The 15,033-nt window shown below is 42.9% G+C and overlaps 1 protein-coding gene across 3 annotated transcripts in view; it reads left to right on the forward strand.

Annotated features, from left to right (window-relative positions):
• The window catches only part of LOC8035684 (carboxy-terminal domain RNA polymerase II polypeptide A small phosphatase 1), an 81,626-nt gene that overhangs the window by 49,872 nt on the left and 16,721 nt on the right, over positions 1-15,033 (forward strand). For all 3 annotated transcript variants that reach the window (XM_040503782.2, XM_029974303.4, XM_040503780.2), the window contains exon 6: positions 11,742-11,840. In XM_040503782.2, coding sequence (XP_040359716.1) covers positions 11,742-11,840 — 99 coding nt within the window. The remainder of the gene's footprint in view (positions 1-11,741; positions 11,841-15,033) is intronic.

A 15,033-nucleotide genomic window follows, 5' to 3' on the forward strand; every position in this document is an offset into this window, starting at 1 on the left:
AAGACTGTGCTTAGCAGTTCGGCCCTCGGTCTATTGTTTATTGTTATTTGCTCAATGTGTAGTTTACTAGTTAGAGCAGCAGGTGAGTGGGAATCAGTATGAAGCGATGACAGATTCCATGTAAATACACAAAGATAGATGCAAGCAAAGCAGTGAAGGTTTTGAGAAGGAAAGGATTTGGGCTGTGGCAGTGCACATACACTGCTTCCTTCCAAAAGGGAAAAGACATATTTTATTTGGCCATAGTATTTATCGCATGGAAACAGGATGCACATGTAAACAATTTGGGTCTTTTTACTACTTTTGGATGTCATAGATCAATTTAGCCACGCGGAAGAATTGAAATAAAAAACATCTTGTTCCTCTTTACATTTAAAGGGGCATTAAAGTCATTTTTGATCTTATATTGTTTAAAATGTGTTCTCACATATACCAAGTCCTATATTACAAAACTGCCTATTCATCTCGGGGCAATAGAAGACTCTTTTTGTCGCGGATTACATTGTGTGGAACAATCAAAGCCCTACATACGTGCAGATTCCGAATGATTTTATTATAACTCGTTTTGAAGGGAGTCTGATAGCTACACATTCAAATAAGGCTCGTCTTTTTTCTCCGTGGGCGAAGCCATCGCTTGCACCTTGCCGACAAGCGTCTTTCATCGACCATTGCACTCGGAAGAAAATTCTTCTCAAAAAGAGCGTGTCACAATCTTTGAACACGCTTTTAACGAGGAAATAAGCTACGCACGGTTGTGGTTTTGGGTTGGTTAGGATGCTTAGAGTGTCTAGATTGAATTGTCTCCACAAAAGGACGATCTCAGAATCAACTTCAGTGTCCCTTTAAGTGCCACTTTCTAAATAATATCTCGGGAAAGAAATTTTGTGATCTGGGCTAGCTTTGTTCACATACCACTTCTTTTCTATGCATAATAAACTTGTCTACAATTCCACTGTAAAAAAAAAATTAAGTTGCTATGAAATAAATATATTGTGGTCTACATTCTCCAACTTTAAAGGAAAGGGTTATTAAATGTCATAGGTACTTCAAATGTGTTGGGAATATACGAAAACACAATCGTGAATTATTGTTTCGATTTTAAAACGGAGTCATGTTGAGTTTACTCTTTTTTGGGGTCGAGATTGAAAACGGAAGGATTTTCTGGAAGCTGGGCCAGAAATAACAGTGTTCACCAGCTGGGGCCATATAATTTCTCAAGGACACAATCATCTTCATAGAGGTTCAGTTTTGGGTTGTATGATGTAAAGTTTTTGTGCTTTTTCCATTGTCAAGGAGACACCAGATTTCCCAGTTTGTGTGAGTCATTGAGGTATCTGATGAAGCGAATTTTCACTTGTCTCGACCTACGCAAAAAAAGTTGGCAGCAATTGTGTGAGGCTGCAAAAAGTTGCTTCTGGTCAGTTTCATTATTCACACTAAGCAACTAACTTGCAACAACCTGCTTGTCTGTTCCGGCCCGTGAACCGGGCCAAAAAATCCCTTTGTTTAAAAGTGGTTAGTTTGAAACATGGCCTTGAAACGTGCAGTGAAACCACTGCCCGAATAATGGTGTGTTTGCACGAGAGATATATGGAGAAAACCGAGTACGTCATAGGGCTGCGAGAAGGAAAAGACACGAGAAGGCGGATGCGGTGCAGAAAATCCAAGCGAGCATTCGCACGCGGAGTCACATGTGGAGCTTTCTTTTGGCAAACCTCCAGGCGACCTTTGGGGACTCGTCGAACTAAAAGCAGGGGGAAAAGAAAAGTTGCCCCACACGCTGTTGGTCATAATCCTTCTCCAAAAGCAGGTGGACAAAGGAACAGATATTCTGTCTGTGGCCGGTCACAGATTGATTCTCTTTGGCTCCCCGCAACCTCGGGGGATTAGCGAACATCTGCGACGCGGAACATGTCACCTCAAAGCTCGATGACGTTTAATCCTCTCCTCGGAGAGGAACTCAGTCGTGCGAATGCACCAGAAATGCATGTGCGTGGCATTGTACAGCTTCCTATTGAGCTGTTTAATTGGATTGAAATTTTTCTCGTCACACTTTTTGTGCTTTCACAGTGTCTATACTGTTGCTAGATTGTTCTGTAACCTTAAGATTGTACTGTGACACTTCCTTTAGTGCACACTATGCCAAAAGATCTGACTCGTGATTTTCAACATAGAATGGCCGATAAGGGTCGTATTGAAGACAGAGCATGGTTTAAACTCTTTCCTAGTCTGCAATGAGTTCAAGGCTCTATTAATGGTTGGTTGGCTGTATTAATGGTCTTGAGAGCTTTGCTTTACTAAAGAAGGACCCGGTGTATTTGTTAAAACAGCTGTGGGAGGTGCACAGAAGTTCCAGAATTTTAAAATGCAACATAAGGGGTACTCGGCGATTTTTTTATGGTTGCTGCTTTGCCTCAAAAGTGATTCAACACACTGATAGACACGGCTGTTCCAGTCCCCCAAGTATTGTGTAAAAAAAGTTATTGCATTTTCAAGTTTCGTTGTCCTTGTGGTTCTCAAACTGAGGAGTCACAGACAGAAGCTCACCGGACAGAAGCTCACCACTCTTACTCATGAACCCGGACAAAAGCTCACCTGGGTAAAATTGTTTGGTTTTCTACATGAGCTCAAATGATATGGCAAATTAAGCATTGTGTTTTATGAGAAATTATGTAGCTATAGTGACCAATGCTTTATCGAGTTGAAAACATTCAATCGGCCTCCAGACACTTGGATGGTCCTCTCCCACAAGCGTGTGGAACCCGTTCTTCTACCCTTCACACAAGTTATTGGTCTTGTCCTCATCCCTTGGCGTGGCCTCGCGCAGATTCCACAGCTCTGGAGGAAATTCCGGTCATTGTCTGAGCACGGTCATCCTGAGTGATCCACTCGTGGGAAAAATCCCAACACGACCTCTAAATGTTTGTCCTTGGTAAAGGCCAGACTCCAGTTTCTGCAAGGCAGAAGGTCGTCCTCACCATAGGGGAGAAGGAAACAGGCAGCGGTGGACAAGTGTAGAAGGGGGGGGGAAGCGGGAGAAAAGTGGAAAGCGCAAACTGGTCGTCGGTCTTTAGCCGGGTTTGAAAGATACAAATTTAAAGTGCTTTTTTATCCGCAAAAATAAACTAAGCATTGCCGACCTCTCATTCTCCACCCAAAGGAAGCACTAGAGGTCCGATCCAGATGTAAAATTTTCAGCATGAACCAATATCTTAATTAAAATTTAAAAGTGATTTCCTGAAAATTTCAATGGGAAAATAAATATAATTTTTGCCTGTTTTTGGTTTCTGGTGTTGTAAAGCTCCATGTATTTGAGAGTTCTGTTCTCCGCCAGTTTCCCCTTGAAATTTTCAGAGAATCACTCGTAACTTTTGAATGAGATAACAGTTAGTGCTGAAACTTTGGTGTCTGGTTTGGTCCTCTAGCGCTGCATTTGGATGGAAAATGAGTGTTTGGCAATGCCTAGTTTATTTTTGCGGTAAAAACCTTGTGAAGTTTTGTTGGGGGGGACACCCTGTACTTTTCAGAGGGCTCTTGACGTGACCGCAGTTAGCCAGCAGTTTAGCCCAGCCCATTTTACCCCGAGTAGACTTTCGTCCGGCTCGTTAAAAAAAGAAAAGTGAGCTTCTGTCTGGGTACGGCAAAAAAGCGGTGAGCTTTTGTCCAGTGAGGTTCTGTCCGGTTACCCAAACCGAGCCCCTACTGACAACACTGAAGTGTGACGACAGAAATGGTGCAAAGTAAGCAGTATACTACGTTGTGAACTGACTACAAGATGTTTGATTGTGGGAAAAGAATGCTTGGGAGCTCATTCACTGAGAAGCAGTAAAGAAAGCTAGACATACTCTTTTTAAGACTACCCTTGCGACCTGAAAGTGTCGCAAGGGTAGTCTTTAATTGGGTCATCACACCACTGGAGAGCGCACAAAAATTTGAATGTTGGTTTCGGCATCATTTTCATTTAGTTTTCTCAATAGCTATTTTGAATTTTAAGTCAAGAAATAGCGTATCATGAAGACTGAAGTTTGGGTATTAAAAAAATGCAATTTGTTTGGGTAGCTCCACAAATGGCCAGAGTACCCCTTTAATGTACACCTTTAAACATTAAGTGTACTCGAATAATGAAATTGTAGTCAAAGTAGAGGGCATCTTGATAATTCACTTGGCTTCGGTATGTATCCTGGCTTCCCTTCTTGCATTGTGTACATTTGTATAGCTTTGACCAGAGTGCTGACTGTTTGAGTTGTAAGGGAAACACTTTGTTTCATTGGATATCAACGACATTTGCAAATGGGGAAACATCCGGTGCCATGTTGACCATCAAAACGGCCGATGAACATTATACAATGCAAAGCAAGACATTGCTAGATGTTGTCTGTAACAGGAGTGATCAGGCGGACATTATCAAAGAGCCATAGAAAGAAACCACTTGTAAAGGTCTGCCCTTTTGTAATTTTTCTTCCAAGTTGGTGACTCGGCAAAATTCCACTGTTAAAGCGATTGCTCAGTATGTTTCTTTATTGCGAGTCCCTATTCGTAAAACCAGCACCTTGTCCAATGTGCGTATGGTGTCACAAAGCTGACAGTACACAAGCTGCCCTTTTTTCTCTCTGTATTTTCTCTTCATCTTGCAAAGGGGAAAGTGGGGGGGGTCAGGTTTACCAGGGATAGGGTGCACCAGAATGGGGAGTTGCGGTGGCCGTGAGAGTGTCGCCAAGCACGCCGGCGAGGGCGTTATGGGGCAGTGCGCGGCCATCAGACGGGTGACAGAAGCCTGGCGGTCGCAGCAGAGATGCATTATTTGGCGTGAAATTGGTCGTATCCCTTTGTTTTTGTCTGCTTGGTTGTGAGAAACAAGTTCCCTCCTATTTCAAACTCCTGTGAAAATGAGTGACTTGTGCGAGCGGCAGAAGCTAATATTGAAAGCACAAATGCCGTCTTAGAGCGGTTAATTACTTAAATGATCTCGCTTCTTTATTTATTTTTCTTTTTCGTTGTGCTGTTATAGAGAGATAATTGCCTATCTCACCTTACATTCCGGCATTAAGAAAGTAAAGTTTGAGTATGATATGATGTGCGATGCTTTCCTCTTTTTTTTAGTGTCTAAGCTCTTTTAAGGGGGGACACTTCCCAAGAGGGTCGACTTTTGAACCTTTGGTTGATAAGAATGAAATTTACAGTATATACTGGCAGTTGCAAGGCAGAATGCAGTGCAAAGTTTCATCTGTGTGCATCAATTGTAGAATAAAATAATTGTTTTTATCAGGAACACACAGACTTTGTTTAGGAAAACAATCGTTAGGAAACTAATGTAATACCCAACATTTTTGTATTCTAGATCTGCAGCAGAGTGCGTGGAGAGTGCAACTGTGAACACAAAATTTCCAAAAAGTAATTTATGCAAACATTGCAGTAAAAAATCAAATAGATTTTTTGCCGTTTATGTCGTCAACAAAATCTTAATATCTTCTATAAAAGACATCCTCATAGTGAAAAAAACAATTCAACAGATGCATTGCCCATAAAATTGCAGTTAGGAAAAACAATGAGCGAGTCTTTTCTCTTGTCCCATTAACAAACGATAGCTTTCTTAAAGTGAAATTTATGCCAAAAAGCGGAACGGAGAAAAATGCATTCAAAGTGCTCCAACCCCAACCTTTTCTTTAGCATTGGTGGACCGAAAATAATTTATAAAAAATTAATTATGCTGTGTAAACTAATGAAACTCTGGGCATACTCTAGATGTTGGTGGATGTAAATATGGCATTTTTCAAAATGAACCTTTTTTGTAGAAATGTTTTTTTCTGGGTAGTGTCCCCCTTAATTATATTTTGGCAGCTGTGCAGTTTGTGGACCTTCAAATAGCTAGTTTTTGCTGGTGTTAATACATATATATATATTTTTTTTTGTGTAGCATAGATTAATAAACGCGAGCTTTTCTTTTCTTTCCAAAGCACCGGCATCAGCCGAAAATAATCGCCCTCTTGTGGCGGCCCCGAAAGGTGATGGCGGGGATATCTGCTTTCTTGTGATGGCAAAGAAAAAACTACTTGTGACAAGAGCATTGACCTCCTATTCTCACTGATGTGATTGCTGTGCCAATTGCGCCAATACTGCTACATTTTGCCAGAATATGGGTAATGTGCATCAAGCTTGCGCCAAGTGCCAATTTCGGTTGCCTTTCAAAACCAAAACTAAACTGAGCACCGTAATTGAGCATGCATGAGTTAGGTGGCGCAAGCGGCCGCCCGACATAAAGTCCCCTACATCAATCGTCCATCTTGTCTTGCATGGTTTTTCCCGCCGTGTCTCACTTCGCGCTTTTGTTGTCTCAAAAGTCTCGTTTTGCGTCTTTTTAAAATTTTTGCAACGATAGATGCAAGCGTGTGCGGTTGCTCCGACACTAGCGTGCTGGGTACCAGCCATGCCGTCATGTTGTGAAACGAAACCCTGTTTTTGCGCGGCGGGAGTGAGCTGAAGCACTCGCTCCTGAAAGCAACGGCCGTGGGAATACTGCCTTTGGTCCCTGCCTCGGTCACCGTGGTCGCATGACGTCGATTGTTGCCGTCCCTAGGTTGCTGTAGATGTGGCGCTTTCTAAACTGAAACCTAAGGACCGCCGCAAGGTCATCAACATTCCTGTTCTTGTTTAAAGCACATGCTACTACACAAATCCCCCTTTAAATCAAAGACTGCTGTGCCGAAGTATTGATTACCTAGGTTTCTCTCGGTGGGCTTTCTTTCAAAAGGGACCCCGGTACGTGAAAAATCTGCCGCGAAAGAAAGTTGGTGAAGAGAAGTGAGCTAAAGCAAAGAAGGCAATGTCTGCACGCTGAAACCGCACAGCTGGCTTGCTTGTCTGAGTTCAGTCATTGCACAAACCGCTTCAAGAACGTTTTGACCCTGGCTTGCGATGTCTTGTATCGATGCGCTCAGCCTTTTTTTTTCTGTGTGTTTAGCTTGTACCTCGCCTGCCGGCCTGGCAAGCACGCGCCGCTGGACTGAATTTTGTTGTTTGCTGGACAGTTAGATTTTGCATACAATTTTGAGAACCAGTGGGCGACGGAGTGGAGTGACATGGTTTCGGTTTCGATTGAACAGCCGTCTCCGCTCGCGTGACGAAGCACGTGCAACTGCAAGCCTGCTGAAGTTGCCCTCATGTGCATGCAAACATGATTGCACGACAGAGGCATCAGCCGTGACGCTTGCAATCCATTTCTTTACGTTTACTTACTTTTGAAGCACGTGCAACTGCAAGCTGCCGAAGTTGCCCTCACGTGCATGCGAACATGATTGCACGACAGAGGCATCAGCCGTGACGCTTGCAATCCATTTCTTTACGTTTGTTTACTTTTGACAAAAAGCTGACACGTTTGGAACCAGTAAGGCGGTGGCAAGCGGTTTTTCGGAATTGCTCGGCAACGCCTACGGCACTATACACTCCGTGCGGGAACTATAGGGGGCGCTCTGAAAAACGCGCGCAGCGCCGCTAGCGAAGGAGCTGGCGTTCGACTGTGAGGCGCGTTCAGCAGCCTGCGGCGCCTTTTCGCATGCCAAGCTGTGGCGGCGGAAGCGCGCACGGACGAAACTTTTTGCTTTTTGAGCCGATAAGTTGAGGGTGACGTTGCATGAGTGCTGGGGCAGAAGGGCATTTAGCTGTTCTCCACTTCTTATATATTGAGTTTGAGTCGTTATTAGGGGTAATTTCTCTAGTTGCGGCCGAAAAAGGAGTAGGAGCAATTTTCCGAAAAACAGGACGGCCGCCACCTTAATTGCTCTGAGTGGGAAATTTACTTCGCTCGTCGCTGTAAACCTATGACTGCTGGAACGATGATATTTGGAGGCGAGTGAGACGTTCACTAAGTTTGTGCACGAAGAGTGCCAAGTTTCTTTAAGACAGCAGGTAAAAGTTAGGTTTCTAACGAATAAAGAAATAAAACTGTACGGGATATCCAATATTGGACCCAAAATGTTGTGTTATAGCGTGCTGTGCAAAGTGCAGATTTGAGCACACAGGTGCTTAGACTTGACAGTAACATGACACAGCACTTATTATACAAAAAAGAAAAGTGGCATAGGAAAACCAGTTGAACATTTGGTTTTGGCGGCGTAACTCAATGGGAACCGGTTTTGACCATGAAAAGGCTGTCAAGAGAATACCACTGGTCGGGGGAGGTGGAGACTTTAGAGGTAGGAAGGGACTAGTGGACTGTACTTTCAATTGAAACAACTTTACGAAAAGTGGTTCCAAAGCCGAGGAAACAAAGTTGTCGGCCAAAACACGGTTTGGCCGCCAAGGGCTTTTGCGGTCAGCTGTTGAGTAGTAACCTGTTGTGCGAGGTGCTGGGGGAAGGGGGAGGGGGGATTTTCGGCGCACAGGTACTTTGACATGACCGTCACTTGGCACAACACTTATTATAACAAAAAGAATTGGCATAGCTAAACCACGTGGAAATTTAGTGACTAAATGGGACCTGGCTTTGACCGTCAAAGGCTGTCAGATAATACCACTCATCGTAGGAGGTGCACACTTTACAGGTAGGAAGGAACCAATGGACGGTACTTCCAGTTCGAACCACTTTGCGACAGGTGGCTTTAAAGTCGAGAAAACAAAATTGTTGTCTACAGAACTCGGGGTGTCAGCGTTTCCACATCCAAAAGGAGGCTTATCAAGAAAGAAAGCACACCACATAAACTTCCATACTCAAATGTCGATTCTCCAGTGATTCCGATTTTCATTGTTGTTTTCTCTAGATTTATATTTGTCCCTTTTTTTACCGTTCGAATCTTTCTTCATGAAGTACAGATTGCGTGCCATACTTGTCCGCAAATATCATCGACACGTACGATGGGGACTGAACTTCTTTGGAGGGCATTCCTCCAACGAATTTGGCACTGCATACCCGCGAGTGTGGGACAGCATTTCAGTTCGTCCCATCGGCGCTGACACATGTAGGCGTTACTGGTACGAAAACAAACGCAGAGCGCAAAGCGGCAGTGTGGAATATGTCAGCCGTGCCGACACAGTGGCAGACATGATCGGGAGACCAAATTTCTCGCGTCGTACGGCACGGCTCCATCGTTGTCGCTGTCCCACAAAACACCGGCGAGGTGAAAAGCTGAAACTTTGTCTCCACGAGATACGACCCATAACTATTGAACCGCTTAATGACGTAGCACAGGCAGCACTTCATGCTGTGAACCCGGCGCAACCGCACCACTCCGACTTCAATGCGTACCAACGTACGCGGCGTGGTTTCGGTTTCGTTTTCTCTGGGCTTCTCACTGCCTACCTTCGGTACCGGCCGCCTGGCGGCGCGCCAGTCGCGTCGCACGGAGTGCATACACTCGTGGGATGTCTTAATCTCTCTTTGGAGACATTGAAAGTGGACATTCATTACTTGCCGAAGGCAAAGTGAGGCTTCCAGCAGCTTTGCAGAAAGTTTTGAAAAACAAAGAAAAGCACCTGCTAGTCGTAATGCACCCTTGTGTACAATTTCAGATTGCACTGCTGTAGATACGTGTTTCATCAGTCGGAGAGTGCTTCAATTTATTATATAACTAGTCAACCTAATGCTGTGGTGTTTACTACGAAGCAGCTTATTTTCAAATAAATTTTAATATGTGCAGTTTGGTTCCGATTTATTTGTAGTGGGTAAACAATGCATATACATATATGTATCATTTAACTGAAGCATTGCAAAATGTATCATGTCACTGGCGTTTCAGTTAACATGTTGAAAGACTCCCGTGGTATAACCTGATTATAATTTGTTTATTGCGGTGAGCAAAGTGCTTTTATTTGCCCAGCACTTAAAACAAATAATTTTTTTTCCAAGAATATCTGCTTTAAAAGCCACTTTTGCTGCTCCAAAAGCCACGTTTACTGCTCTAAAACACTGTTTTGGCTGCTCCAAAGGCCACTTTTGCTGCTTTAAAACACTGTTTTGGCTGCTCCGAAAGGTGCTCCAAAATGGCTTAGGCCAATCGCATCACTGTATTCTGCACTCGCTTGGAAGAGTCGTTTTCTGGTTTGAGTAGGCTCGTTTGATTTCCCTAAACCTCCTGCACCGGTGCAGAAAAGTGTAGGGCAGTGCATTTCCAGTATGTGTTTTGAGATAGGACCGGAAGTACACCACCCCACACTTTTCTGCACCAGTGCAGGAAGTGCAGGTAAATCGAACAAGCGTAGTGACTGGTAGGTACTAGTGTCCCCCCCCCCATCATTTATCGTGTGAAAATAAATGCTTCCTTTGATTTCGTTCACCCTGCCTTTAAAGCTCATTATTGGCTGCCATCTTGGTTTTTACTCATTTGACCATCTCTAGATTAACCCAGTTTTCAGTCAAAGTGGGCAATTCCCTGGTATTTTATGGTAGTTTCATTTTGTGGCGGGAATATGTCACGTGTTCCAGGAGTACTGACTGAATTTTAATCGAAGCACTTCATTCACAAATAGATTAAACGGTCACTGAGCTATTAGTATTTTTGTCACTGTGCATCAGTAATAAGAGAGAAAAATAATGCACGTGTAACATTTGTCACCTATTATTTGTTGCCGGTGCTGAGGGCGATACACATACTGCAAACACTTCATTTTTAAAAGATGTTGCATACTTTAAGAGTGTGCATTAATTGTACGCAAGAATTGGGTTTACCGCAACAGTACCGCAACCTCACTCGTAACTGAAAAGGACTACTCGGGTTGTCCCAAAACCAACATCCACTAAAATGGCAAAAAAACGCTCTCATGCAGAAAGAGTTTCTGAAGTCAATGTGTGCAGCCCAGAGTTAAGCAAAAAGTTAACACTGCATTTGTGTTAAACACAGAGTATATGGCGTGTTGCGACTCTGCAGCAATACCGAAATATAACGGAAAGGGGGGGTGCTGGCTGGCTGGCTTCAGCTCTAGTTTAAAACTGCCATTGAAGGGAGTTTGCTTATCTTGATCTTCGGTAGGCAGGGTTTGTTTTCTGGGGCTAATCACTTTATTGACTGTGGTTATTCGTAGTCAAGCAGCAGCAGATGCTGTTTATTTTCAATTTGTACGCCTGGAATCCGGCCACTATTTTTGCGGTTGTGAAGTGTCACTAGAGCTTATCTCTGTGAATCGAAGCAGCAGCTTTGTTCTTTCCTAGGGCTCTAGGGTTGTCACCCCACCACCCTTAGGAACGCTATGGAAGAGGGATTGCACAGAGTCACTGAAGCTAGCAATACCTCCCTGCCCAGAATGCTCTCATTTCGGCTTTCCAACCTTGCAAACATTAGGGACTGCAAGCATATCTGCTACATCCGATTCGTGAAATTCGGGGACTGCCAGAATGGAAGGTTTTGCGTTTAGCCACTTCTCTCTCGCTTGATACTCGAGGTTGTTTCGGTTTTATATACTGCAGTTATGTAAATAAATTCTGTAAAAAATTGGGCTGCTCATAAAACCAAGAACACACACACTAAAAAAACAAAAAAGACAAAAAAAAAACCCTGATACTTTTTTAATATTTTCAGTGCTCCTTTAAAATCTGAGGTGTCATTCTTCTGGATCAGTGTGTGAATTGAAAATGCTGAGTTTAGTATCCTTTACCCAGAGAAAGTGATAATTAGAGTATGCTCTATTCAGATGTCAGTTTGGACTTCTTTCTTTTTTTAGAGTTGTCAAATCTTGGGGCCATCCCAGAACTTGTTTTCTGAAGTGGTGGAAGGTGCAGGAACTGACCTTTGATGTTTCCTGTCTTTTTGCTTTAGTATGCAGACCCAGTGGCTGATTTGTTGGACAAGTGGGGTGTTTTCCGGTCCAGGTTATTTAGGGAGTCCTGTGTTTTCTACCGTGGGAACTACGTCAAGGTGAGTGACTCAAATAACAACTGCTACCTGGTTTCACTCGTTAGTAGAGGGTTATTGTTTATTACTCTGAAGAAATGTCCATTCTAACTTCCCTTCGTAGAGGCTATTCCCGTGTCCACAATGATTGCCCAATGTATTCCTGAAAACATCTGGGCCTAGAAGTTAGATCTGAGCTGGGACACTGAACTGGCACATTGAGTTTTTGCATGTTGGTGTCCCTGCACAGATTGCCGTTTTGTACCTAAATGCTTTTGGTCTTTGACCATGCACTAGTCCCTCCATCTCTTGCAGTGATTGACTCTCTGCAAGGTTTGCTAAGTATGTAAATGTGAAAACTTTTTTTTAAAGATATGTGTGGACTTTGACCATGCACTAGTCTCCCTCCATCTATTGCAGTGATCGACTCTGCAACTCTCTGCAAGGTTTGCTAAAATGTGAATTTGAACACTTTTTTTTTTTTTTAAGATGCGTGTGGACTTTGACCATGCGCTAGTCTCCCTCCATCTATTGGAGTGATTGACTCTGCAAGGTTTGCTCAAATGTAAATGTGAAAAATTTTTTTCTTAAGATGCGTGTGGATTTTGACCATGCACTAGTCTCCCTTCATCTCTTGCAGTGATTGACTCTCTGCAAGGTTTGCTAAGTATGTAAATGTGAAAACTTTTTTTTAAAGATATGTGTGGACTTTGACCATGCACTAGTCTCCCTCCATCTATTGCAGTGATCGACTCTGCAACTCTCTGCAAGGTTTGCTAAAATGTGAATTTGAACACTTTTTTTTTTTTTTTTTTTTTTAAGATGCGTGTGGACTTTGACCATGCGCTAGTCTCCCTCCATCTATTGGAGTGATTGACTCTGCAAGGTTTGCTCAAATGTAAATGTGAAAAATTTTTTTCTTAAGATGCGTGTGGATTTTGACCATGCACTAGTCTCCCTTCATCTCTTGCAGTGATTGACTCTCTGCAATGTTTGCTAAGTATGTAAATGTGAAAACTTTTTTTTAAAGATATGTGTGGACTTTGACCATGCACTAGTCTCCCTTCATCTATTGCAGTGAACGACTCTCTGCAACTCTCTGCAAGGTTTGCTAAAATGTAAATGTGAACACTTTTTTTTTTTTTAAGATGCGTGTGGACTTTGACCATGCGCTAGTCTCCCTTCATCTTTTGCAGTGATTGACTCTGCAAGGTTTGCTCAAATGTAAATGTGAAAACTTTTTTTCTTAAGATGCGTGTGGATTTTGACCATGCACTATACTTCGTTTCAGCTTCGGTCCAGACGCAGCCAAAGCTACAAGCGCGAGCTCCGGGCTTTCAGCATCCCTGCCAAGTACGCGCGCTCGTGCAGTGCAAACACTGTTCTGGGCCACATGCTCGCGCTTGTAGCATCGGCTGCGTCTGGACCGAAGCTGAAACGAAGTATAGTCCCCCTTTATCTCTTGCAGTGATTGACTCTCTGCAAGGTTTGCTAAGTATGTAAATGTGAAAACTTTTTTTTAAAGATATGTGTGGACTTTGACCATGCACTAGTCTCCCTCCATCTATTGCAGTGATCGACTCTCTGCAACTCTGGTTTGCTAAAATGTAAATGTGAACACTTTTTTTTTTTTTAAGATGCGTGTGGACTTTGACCATGCGCTAGTCTCCCTTCATCTCTTGCAGTGATTGACTCTGCAAGGTTTGCTCAAATGTAAATGTGAAAACTTTTTTTCTTAAGATGCGTGTGGATTTTGACCATGCACTAGTCTCCCTTCATCTCTTGCAGTGATTGATTCTCTGCAAGGTTTGCTAAGTATGTAAATGTGAAAACTTTTTTTTTCTTAAGATGCGTGTGGATTTTGACCATGCACTAGTCTCCCTCCATCTCTTGCAGTGATTGACTCTCTGCAAGGTTTGCTAAAATTTAAATGTGGAAACTTTTTTTTTTAAGGTGCGTGTAGCATTTATATTTTGTGGTGCTCTAGAAGTAGGCCAATTTTGAGACATCATTTATAGACAAGTGAGTAGAAAAGGCATTTTAGGTTTCTGAACCCGGAAGAAAGGCGTAAAAGTGATGAGATAATTGGCAGCAACCTCATCTTGAGTGTAGCAGAGTTGAGGTATTGTAATTTGAAAAGCTGATGAATGATGTTGCCCTGATCCTACCACATGCCTGAAACCAGAACTAACGAGTTTTGGATAAATTCTTTTGCTATTTTCTATAGACTTGTTCTTCTACTCGTGAAATCCTTTGTGCATATAGACGCTTTACACACGCGCCAAATCACAGCCGCCATTGCTGACCTTCTTTTGTCTTTCCGAGATGCCGAGCAACTGAAACAGTAGTTGACGATCCTCTACAAAGGCCGATGCTTTAGAAAAGGACACAGTTGAATCTAATGTGGCAATAACCTGGCCTGCTATGGTAATGATGAAGTGAAAGAAACAATATAAGAGGAAACAAAAACTGAAGGTCAGTTATGGCGGTGTCCATGCACAGCTTCTGCAAAGCGTCTATAGATTGGAGCAGTATCTTGAGTGCAGTGTGCTCTGTTCAAGTTGCATGGCCAGCAGTTTCTCTCTTCTCATATGTCTGATCTGGAGGCTCAAGGGGTTGATTCTATACTTTACTTTCCTGTCTTTGCCTTCCTGGATTCTGGGACAGGTTAGCTATAAATAGAGTTTCCTGTTTTTCGAGTTTATTTTTCGTCAGATTTGGAAATTGTTTTCTGGGGTTTATTTTTTTTTTTCTGAAAATTGAGAGTTTATCGGAGTTTATTTTTGTGAAATTCCCTATTCTCAGAAATGCGGAGCTTAATTTTGCAGTGTTTCCTATTTTTCAAAAATAAAAATAAATTATATCCGTGTCCAAACATGGGCTCAATTCAAAAGAATGCGCTTGTATCAAATAACATTTCTTAAGCTGGATTTGGCATTGGCTCCCTTGCCATTGGCAATACTGATCTATCCCATGACAAAACTTGCAAACAGGGGTTGCTTCAATACACATTGATTCCTTAAAAACACAAAAGTTCTCTAGGTAGTCGCTGGGAAGCTCGTTTCCATCCCATCCTATTCCATCACCTTAGCCCGCAGCTGTGCAGAACTGTTCATACATTTCACTCTTGCACAAACACAACCCCTCCTTTCTCTGACAAGCACAAATAGTGTCGCGTCTGCAGTGCCCGCGCTCTTTCTACCCATGTGTGCTGCAG

The sequence above is a fragment of the Ixodes scapularis genome, unplaced genomic scaffold, assembly GCF_016920785.2.
Source record: "Ixodes scapularis isolate PalLabHiFi unplaced genomic scaffold, ASM1692078v2 PGA_scaffold9__187_contigs__length_104089568, whole genome shotgun sequence".
NCBI lineage: Eukaryota > Metazoa > Arthropoda > Arachnida > Ixodida > Ixodidae > Ixodes > Ixodes scapularis.